We start from the raw sequence: 10,430 nt of genomic DNA, 5'->3' as shown, positions 1-10,430 counted from the left end.
TGGGTGGGGCTACTCCTCGTTACACACAGTCCAGGAATCCCTTTGAACTGTCAGGCTCCTGGTATGCTTGCAGATGGGAGGGCATACTTCGCCAGACCTTTCTGGACAGAAACATACCTCAGATAAAGACGCAGCTCCGGCTCCCACCGCCTCCACCCGCCCCCCTCGCTGCCCATTCACCTCACACGAGAATACTGTAAATCACGGTGAGGAGAAAAAAAAACTGGAAACATCCAGCCCTTGCTGGCACATGTCCGCCACTCCAGGCGAAAGGAAAAAAAAGAGGGTTGAACAGTCATGTGCGCAGCATCATCGCAGAGCGGAGGTGACTGTCAGCCCGGGAAGGGAATGCAGATTATGATGTCAGAAAGTGCGCTCTTTATTAAGGGCAGCCCCACGAGGAAGCGCCTTATTTATTAGGGGAGAGGAGACGAGCGCGCGCTGTCCCAGGCGTACCTTATACCGCTTTTAGTTACTTCTTACAAACTAAGCAGCAGACAAAGTTTGCTGTTTTTTTCGCTCCAATATTCACTTTGAGGAGAGACGACAGCCTGTGAGGTGTCCGCTGAAGATAGCAGCACTGATTTTTTTTTTCACCTCAAGAAAGCCAAGTCCCAGGAAAGCAGATTGCAGAAAGTTGCAAATGTAAGTAAACTTGTCTATTGTTTGGGAAGTATTTAAGAACTTTTGTGCGGCTGCCTGTTGGTGTGGAGAAGGTGCGTAGGTATTTTACAGGGGCTTTTTAGCATGAAGAGTTCACACTGCATAGCTTGGGTATGTCCACCTGTGTCTTGCAGGAGAGATGCCTGGCACAGGGTTTAACTGGGTCTGTCTGTGGTCGGCCAGTCCCTCGTGTGTGCAGGTGCCAGGCGTGCACCGGATCGGGCTGGTGGTTGATTGTTGATTGCAATCTGAGCAGTGCCAAAAGTTTGTTTTTGTAACTTTGGTTAACAGTGTCATTGTTGCAGATGCATCTAGCGCGGAAACGGATTTTCATGGCAGCCAGCCATTGATGTGACGACCAGATGTGCTTATTATTGTCTATTATTAAAACACGTTATTAATGCTTTTCAGTCCGTGTGCGGGGGGGGGGGGGGGGGGGGGAGCAGTGGATGTGAATGGGCGTACGACTGATCGGCTCCAGCGCTGAGCCTACAACTTTTGTTTCGTTGTCCTGGGTAGCGCTGGCCGTCTCTGTTGTGCTACGCGAGACTCTCCCGGCTACCGCTGACGCTCTGTGTGATTTCATACAAGACACGCTAGAATCGAAGCACTGTAAGTCTCATTTAAGAAAGCGCTTTGACAGCCTACAAAATGTGTTCTAGAAGGCTGCTCCTTCGGGCCACAGGAGACGGATTTCTGGTAGCAGCGGTATAAACAGAACAGCAACACAGTGCATGCACCGCGCTTGTTCAAACGCTCGTATGGCTATTTACAACACTTACTGTGACGACCTCCTTGTGAATTGCACTGATATTTATAGATAAGTGAAAGAGTGAAGTGTCCATATCTGTTATCGGTCGAACTATATTAATATTCTGCAAACACGTACGTACAGACCCTCTGCTAGCCTTCCAGTAACAGGCAGTTGTGTTTTGGACCGGCTGAGGGCAACATGAATATCTTTTTGTACCAGGTGTCCTGCTCTCTTTTAGGCATTAGTAAACTCGCATCCTGAGGCAACACAGATGTGCAGCTCTCAATCTTAGCGCCTAGAGTTCCGGAGCGGGATATGGGAGCTATGAAAACATGTGCCTGTGCTTAAAGATGCCACCGGGGGTGCCTGCCCGGCAATCATTCGAGGGCAGGAAAACTTGTTCGCAGCCTTTTTTCTGTCCTCGAAAGTTCCCTAATTTTCCAGCATGTTCTGAATAATCAAAACGAAGAAATATCATCCTAGCTGGAGCGCCTTCTGTCCCACAAACAGAGCGTTAGAGCGAAGCCTTGCCAGCTCCCTCCCTCTAATGCAGACCAGCAATAACTTTTGATTTTATTTCCAATTTGATTGGAGGATGTCTTGCGATTTTAGCCAGCATTGGTGAATGGATTCTCAGCGTGGGGTAGCGCAGCGGGCGAAGGAGCGGCAATAACTTCATTTTGAAACGCATAAAAAGTTAGGGGCACTGTCATTGGCTCTTCTGGGCAACAGGTTTAGCGTGGCGCGTTCCGGAGGCGGCGCGCGCGCATGGGACAGGTACACGGCCACGGGATGACCGAGTGGCCCAAACATCACAAACACTTCAGTGGACAAGCGGTGCTAAAGCGCACGCGCTGTCTCGGGATCTCTCTGGTGCCTGAGGCTTGAGGAAGTCCCTGCGATGGAATAAGATGACCTAATTCCCATAATAGGGGAGGTGCTGGGGTTAGTGCCTGGAAGCGGGTAGCACTGAGTGTAGTGCACAAGACATGTGCAGAAGTGAGTGTAAAACACAAAGAGTGGGCCGGGGTGGGTGCTGCGTCCACCAGACAGGAGATGTGCAGGAGCAAAAGTGCTCAGTGGGGCTGGGGTGAGTCTAGTCCACAAGAGGAGCGGATTGAGTCAGTGCACAGAACTGGCCCTAGTGCAGAAGCAGGGTTGGCCCTACTGTACAAAAGGAGACTATTGAATCCAAGTCCTAAGAGGGAGCGATTGTGCTTAATGTACAGGATGGGGTATGGTTGAGGATAGTGAACCAGAGCGCGAGAATAGGGAGACAAGAGTGAGTCTAGTAAGCAAGTGGTGACCAGGATTGGCACGCGTGCACCCTCATAGGAAGCAGGACTGAATCTGGTGTACAACAGGTGGACAGCACTGAGTAAAGTGCACAGCAGGGCATACAAGAAGTTCTCGCACACAAGTGGGGCAGGGGTGTGTTTAGTGACCAGGAGGCGGTAGTAGAATGTTTTTTAGTGAACAGTAGTGGGTATGATTGAGTCTGATGGAGATGGGTTAGTATGCAGTGAGAGATTGAAGGGAATCTAGCACACAAGTGGGGCAGGGGTATGTCTGGTGACCAGGAGGTGGTATTAGAATGTTTTTAGTGACCACTCAGGGGGTATGATTGAGTTTGATGGAGACGGGATAGGATTGAGTGTAGTGCACAACAGGGATTGAAGAGATACTAGTGAGTAAGTGGGGAGGTTTCTGTTTATTGACCAAGAGCTGACAGTAGAGTGATCTCTAGTGAAGAGTAGGGGGTGTGATTGAGTCTGATGGAGATGGGGTAGGACCCAGTATAGTGTGCAGTGAGAGATTGAAGGGAAAGTAGCACACAAGTGGGTGCAGGTTGTGTTTAGTGACCAGGGGGTGGTAGTGGAATGTTTTTTAGTGAGTAGTGGGGGGGGTGATTGAGTCTGATATAGGAGAGGAGGGTAGGATTGAGTGTGGTGTGCAGTGAGAGATTGAAGGGAAAGTGGCACACAAGTGGGTGCGGGTTGCGTTTAGTGACCAGGGGGTGGTAGTGGAATGTTTTTTAGTGAGTAATAGGGGGTGTGATTGAGTCTGATGTAGGAGAGGAGGGTAGGATTGAGTGTGGTGTGCCATAAGAGTTTGAAGGGAAAATGGCACACAAGTGGGTGCGGGTTGCGTTTAGTGACCAGGGGGTGGTAGCGGAATGTTTTTAGTGAGTAGTAGGGGGTGTGATTGAGTCTGATGTAGCAGAGGAGGGTAGGATTGAGTGTAGTGTGCCATAAGAGTTTGATGGGAAAGTAGCACACAAGTGGGTGCGGGTTGTGTTTAGTGACCAGGGGGTGGTAGTAGAATGTTTCTAAGTGAGTAGTGGGGGGGGTGATTGCGTCTGATGTAGGAGAGGAGGGTAGGATTGAGGGTGGTGTGCCATAAGAGTTTGATGGGAAAGTAGCACACAAGTGGGTGCGGGCTGTGTTTAGTGACCGGGGGTGGTAGTAGAATGTTGTTTAGTGAACAATGTGGGGGGGGGGATTGAGCCGATGCAAGGGAGAGGCAGGACTGAATCTCGTGTACAGAGGGCAGTAGGATTGTGTGTTTTGCTTAAGAAGGGTGTTTTTGATCCAGTTTAGTGTGTGAGGGAATATGGCTGCATTCACTGCCAATGATGAATATGGATTACATGGATGTGGATAAATGGTACCAATCAGTTTAGTGTGAACACAAAAGACATAATTAAGCCTAGTGCATGAGAAGGTTGCGGGCTAGGTTTCGCTATAAAGAGGGGAAGTGTTCAGTTCACTGGTTTAGGTCTGAATGGGTTGAGTTTTGCACCTGAGAGGGGCGGGTGAGACCAAGTTTATTTTCCAGTAGGGCTTAGATTGGTGCCTGTGGTGGTAAACAAACATCTTTAGTGCTAGAGGAGGAATGTGCTTGAGATTAACATGTCACAGGGAATGTGACTGCGCCCTGGCTAGGAGATGGGATGCCTGGGTTTAGTGTCAGATTCCTCGAGTGTAATTTAGTGGGTTTATTGGAAATATGCACAAACTAATGTCCTTTAGGGTGTATCACTGGCTGCTGTGTAAGTGTCTCTAGTTCTGATTTTAGTTTATGATAGATCAAGGACTTAGTACAATTTAAATGGGACTACTTCTGAGTTTAGCCGATGAAAGTTCTAGGGCTCAACACAGCATAAGTGGATTTAATTCTGAATTTAGTTTATGAGAGTTCTAGGACTGAGTACAGCGTAAGTGGATGTTATTCTGAATTTATTTTATGAGAGTTCTAGGACTGAGTACAGCGTAAGTGGATGTAATTCTGAATTTAGCTTGAGAGAGTTCTAGGACGGAATACAGCAAAAATGGATGCAATTCTGCATTTAGCTAATGAAAGATTTACGATAGAGTACTATGTGGGTGGGACTAGTTTAAAGTTTATGATTGAGCTATGCCTAAATGGGACTTAGTCTGTGGAGATTCAGGACTGAGTACAGTTTAAGTGGGTGTAGTTCTGACTTTAGCTTATGACAAACCTAGCAATGAGTACAGTGTAATTGGGACTAGTTCTGACATTGGCTTCTGAGAGATTTAGACTAAACTGTGGTTATCAGTCTGAGTTTAGCTTATCAGTGATCTGGGACTGAGCTCAGTGCTAGTGGACTAGTTCTAGTTTAGATACTAATTGATTGAGGCCTAGGGATCTAAGACTGAGCACAATGAAAGATGGTCTAGTTGTGTGTTCAGTCTTTGAAACCTCTAAGAATTAGCTGAGTGCAAGTGGATCCAGTTCTGAGTTCAGCTAATTTGTGTTCTAAGAGTAAGTGTTTCTAGGTCTGAGTTTAGCTAATTAGTGTTCTAAGAGTAAGTGGATCTAGTTCTGAGTTCAACTAATGAGTGATCTAAGGCTGAGCTGAGTGCAAGTGGATCTAGTTCTGAGTTTATGAAATGAGTGATCTAACAGTAAGTGGATCTAGTTCTGGGATTAGCTAAGGAGTGATCTGAGAGTAGGTGGATCTAGTTCTGAGTTTAGCTAACAAGTGATCTGAGAGTAAGTGGATCTAGTTCTGTTTAGCTAATGAGTGATCTAAGAGCAAGTGGATCTAGTTCTGAGGTTAGTTAACAAGTGATCTGACAGTAAGTGGATCTAGTTCTGAGTTTAGCTAACAAGTGATCTGAGAGCAAGTGGATCTACTTCTGATTTTAGCTCATGAATGATCTAACATTAAGAGGATATGGTTCTGTGTTTAACCAATGAGTGATCTAAGAAAAAGTGGATCTAGTTCTGAGTTCATCTAATGAGTGATCTAAGGCTCAGCTCATTGAAAGGGGGCTAGTTCCAAGTTTACCTAATGAGTGATCTAACATTAAGTGGATATGGTTCCGAGTTTAGCTAATGAGTGACCTAAGAGCAAGAGGATCTAGTTCTGAGTTTAGCTAACGAGTGATCTAACAGTAAGTGGATCTAGTTCGGAGTGCAGCTAATGAGTGACCTGAGAGTAAGTGGATCTAGTTCTGATTTTAACTAATAAGTAACCTAACATTAAGCGGATATGGTTCTGTGTGTAGCTAATGAGTGATCTAAGAATAAGTGGATCTAGTTCTGAGCTCATCTAACTAGTGATTTAAGACTGAGCTCAGTGAAAGGGGGTCTAGTTCTAAGTTTAGCTAATGAGTGAACTATCATTAAGTGGACATGGTGCTGAGTTTAGCTAATGAGTGACCTAAGAGTAAGTGGATCTAGTTCGGTTTAATGAGTGATCTAACAGTAAGTGTATCTAGTTCTGAGTTTAGCTAATGAGTGATTGAAGAGCCACCAGATCTAGTTTAGCTAATGAGGGTACAAGAGTAAGTGGATCTAGTTCTGAGTTTATGAAATGAGTGATCTAACTGTAAGTGGATCTAGTTCTGAGATTAGCTACTGATTGATCTGAGAGTAAGTGGAGCTAGTTCTGAGTTTAGCTAACAAGTGATCTGATAGTAAGTGGATCTAGTTCTGAGTTTAGCTAATGAGTGATCTAAGAGCAAGTGGACCTAGTTCTGAGTTTAGTTAACAAGTGATCTGAGAGTGAGTGAATCTACTTCTGATTTTAGCTAATGAGTGATCTAACATTAAGTAGATATGGTTCTGTGTTTAGGTAATGAGTCATCTAAGAAAAAGTGGATCTAGTTCTGCGTCCATCTAATGAGTGATCTATGACTGAGCTCAGTGAAAGGGTGTCTAGTTCTGAGTTTATCTTATGAGTGATCTAACATTAAGTGGATATGGTTCTCAGTTTAGCTAATGAGTGATCTAACATTAAGTGGATAGGGTTCCGAGTTTAGCTAATGAGTGATCTGACATTGGGTGGGCATGGTTCTGAGTTTAGCTAATGAGTGACCTAAGAGCAAGTGGATCTAGTTCTGAGTTTAGCTAACGAATGATCTAACAATAAATTGATCTAGTTCTGAGTGTAACTAATGAGTGATCTCATAGTAAGTGGATCTAGTTCTGATTTTAACTAATGAGTGATCTAACATTAAGTGGATCTAGTTCTGAGTTTAGCTATTGAGTGACCTGAGAGAAAGTGGATCTAGTTCTGATTTTTCTGTAATGAGTGATCTAACATTAAGTGGATCTAGTTCGGAGTTTAGCTATTGAGTGACCTGAGAGAAAGTGGATCTAGTTCTGAGTTTATGTAATGAGTGATCTAACAGTAAGTGGATCTACTTCTGAGACTGGCTAACAAATGGTTTAACAGTAAGTGAGTATGGTTCTCTGTTTGGCTAATGAGTGATCTAAGAATAAGTGAAACTAGTTCTGAGTTCATCTAAGGAGTCATCTGAGCTCAGTGAAAGTGGGTCTAGTTCTGAGTTCCGCCTGTGAGAGGTCCACGACTGAGTGCGCGGTGAGAGGCTGTAACCTGTATCAATTGAGAGGGAAACAGGTAAGATGCGTGACTGAGTTCAGTGGAAAGGCTTTGGTGCTTGTGTCGGCAGTGCGCGGGGGATATGGGCTCGCTTACTGTAATGGGAAGGGGTGGAGTGAGGCTGGCGTCTGAGGGGGCAGAGTCCAGTGCCTGGGTGGCCGCAGCTTCAAGAACTGAGTCCACCCCGAGCCCCCCAAGTGGCCGTCTTCTTCTCACCCCCTGTGGGTCGTCCTCGCCCCCAGGGGTCTCTGTCCTGCTCCGATGACTCCACCCATTACACCAGCAGCAGGAGATACTGCCTCTCCCGCTGCTGGAGAGCGTGTGAAAACTTCCCAGACAGGCAGAGCCCCCCAGAAGGAGTGAAAAAAAAAACTGAAAAGAAAAGGCCAGCCCAGTCCAGCCCCAGAACCTCTGCTCCAACCTGCAGCCGGGCTGCCCTCCCCAGCGAAGCCTCGCACACCCCTCGCTCTTCCATCACCCTGCCCAGCGCGGGCTGCGGCCAGTGGTGGTCCAGACATCTAAGGGGGGACAGAGCCGAGCCCTGCGACAGAAGAGGTACAGCAGAGACGCATCTCCGCACCCCTCGCCCCACCCTCCCCAACCTCTGTCTCCACACCACCCCGCACCCCAAACTCCTCTGGGCAGCAGCGGGACGTATTAGAACTCCTAGCAAACTTTTTCTTTGTGTTTAGACGCTATTTTTTAAATTTTGCTGACTTCTTCCAACGTTTAAAAAGTTTTGCTAAAGTTTTTATGTGTTTGGACACTTTTACTGAAGGATGGATAGTTTCTTTTTTGTAGATTTAGAACTTTTCCTTAGTGGTGTTCAGATGCAAGGGAGTGCATTACACAGCGAGCCCCACTGAGGGCAATCACCAGCCAGATGTTGTGAATGTCCAGTCTCCTGCGCCACACGCATTTTAACCTGTTGCCCGTTCCGCTTTCTTGCAGCGTTTCGCGTATTTTCGCCTGCTATTCTGGTCTGAGGCAAGGACGGGCAGGAGGAGACTTGAGCCCTTGGCGCTTTCCGAGGCTGCCTGAAGCGAGTGCTGCGGCGGACCCGGCTGTAAGTGAGGGGGGCGAGAGCCGCCGGCCCGAGGAGCGCCCGGACGGACCGCAGTGCCTGGGCTTCGCTCCGTGCCTCCTGTGAAGGACAATGTTCTGGGTCTTCCTGCAGCGGTGGTGCCTCGCCGTGTTCCTGCTCGGCTACTCGGCGCCCTCCCACGGGAGAGCCGTGCCGGGGCTCAGCCGCAGAATGTAAGTCCCCAACTTTAAGAGGAACTTTTGCAGGCTGTTTTTTGCCAATGTGTGCGTGTGGTGGAGCTGCATGTGTGTGGTGGAGCTGTGTGGCTCGGCTTTTCTCGGGTTGTCCCGTCTCAGGTGTGAGTAGCTCGTGTGTTTTTCTTCTTTGAATTTGTGGAGTTGAAGTTTTGCTTTTCCCTTTATAGATGTAGTTGAGGGGCCGCCTGTCATGAACGCCTCCCAGCAAACCACGCCAGCCACAGCCGCAGCCCGCGGCTTGTACATTGGTGTGAAGTGGTTTGATGGTGGCAGCTGTGTTTCTGAATTTGAACTTGGAGTGTCCGTAGAGAGTTGGTCAGGGGCAGTCAGAGAGGGATTCCGCACACTCTTCGGAGGTGAATCAAATGTGGCTAAAACGTAAACTGGGCTGGGGCCAGTGTTTGAAATGGGCAGGTACTGTCAGGTACTCCGTACCAGTAGTTCTTTCTCCTGGCAGGGACTTTTCAGAAGAGCCTAAATGCCTTTAGTGGGAGGGTACCAGCGCGCCTCGGCAGCAAACGTGTACTCTGGGACAAGAGAGTACCTGCACGTCTATACTCCAAGCCCTGCTGGGGCATCTAAGTGCCTGGCGAGCCGCGGCGATGGTTCTCCGGGTGCCGATGGCACCTGCCCGGGCCTGGACGGAGGCAGCGTCTCTGCGGGGCGTCACTTGGCTTTGGGAAGTAACTGTGGGCCAGTGTGCTCTGCTCCCTGGCCAATCGTGTGGACACCTGTGTGTGGGCCTGGCAGTGAGGGGGGGGGGGCACAGACTGGAGTATGCAGAGAGGGCACTGAAGCTGTAAGGGCATGGATAACGAGACCTAGGTGGGCAGACAGTGACGTCATGAGATGCATATGGCGCACATATGTTGAAGGTGGAACTTGAGGTTTACAGATAAAACAAGAACTAGAGACTAGGAGTGTGTTAGAGGGAAGTGTCTACAATATTTAAACACATATAGATTTACACAATAATCTGTAGTCTTAAACGAGGCTACGTCATAGCCGAAAGGCATTGACTTGGTTGTAGGGGTGTTTACACCACAGAGTCTACTCCTTGAGTGCCAGCACCTTGCTTTTAAATATAAATTGAGTAGTTATTTGCATATATATGCAAATACACACACCAGTAGGTATATACATATAATTAATATGTATATACAACAGGAAAGGGTGCACGATCCCATTCTATTCAGTGAGGGTGACTTTTTACACGGGATATAGATAGCCACACACCCTCCGCTCCCTCTGAGCCCTCACGCACTCACAGCTGATAGGAGTGTAGAACGTATGACGCCAAGCTAGTAGCAGGCACATACATGACAACGAGTCAGTCTGCCTGCTTATCCATCCGGTGTCCATTTTCCCATACTCCGTGATTGAGTTGGAAAACAAAAAGTGCTTAATTTGTAAAACGATAGTGGAGGGGCCAAAAGCTTAGCCCAGAAGCTCGCCGGTGGTGCAACGAATATTACCACCACTAGGCACTCACTGCCCTGTATCCCTCCACTGCAGGATCTTTTTAATTCCCGCGCTCTCCCTTTGTCTCTGTTGTTACCTCTTTTAATCATTCCCACTCAGACCTTTTGTGTGTTTCTCTCTCTTCTTCTGACTGAAACTCTGATGGGGAGCAATAAGTGGCTGTCCCAAAAAATGAGCGCTGGTGTGCCGTACCTCGGCTCCATTTAAGCACTGCCAATACGTTTCTCTCCGTCTACAGAAAGAACAAGGGCTGAACTGATGGATACACGGAGACTGGAATAAAGAGGCTAGAAAAGGAATTTAGATATAGAACAATATGTGTACACACACACACACACACACATATATATATATATATATATATATGTATATATA

At 47.4% G+C, this 10,430-nt stretch overlaps 1 protein-coding gene across 2 annotated transcripts in view; it reads left to right on the top strand.

The window, feature by feature from the left end:
• Nucleotides 1–332: 332 nt before the first annotated feature.
• The window catches only part of PTHLH (parathyroid hormone like hormone), a 32,700-nt gene continuing 22,602 nt past the window's right edge, over nt 333–10,430 (top strand). The window contains exons 1-2 of one of the 2 annotated variants that reach the window (XM_069228179.1): nt 333–645; nt 8,244–8,549. In XM_069228179.1, coding sequence (XP_069084280.1) covers nt 8,449–8,549 — 101 coding nt within the window. In that variant the 5' untranslated portion in view covers nt 333–645; nt 8,244–8,448. Of the gene's footprint in view, nt 646–7,649; nt 7,848–8,243; nt 8,550–10,430 lie in introns of those variants that run through there. The other variant, XM_069228180.1, reaches the window with a different exon arrangement.

This window comes from Pleurodeles waltl, chromosome 4_1 (genome assembly GCF_031143425.1).
Source record: "Pleurodeles waltl isolate 20211129_DDA chromosome 4_1, aPleWal1.hap1.20221129, whole genome shotgun sequence".
NCBI lineage: Eukaryota > Metazoa > Chordata > Amphibia > Caudata > Salamandridae > Pleurodeles > Pleurodeles waltl.
Note: the sequence above shows the minus strand (reverse complement) of the source record. Positions and strands in the feature narration are given on the sequence as shown.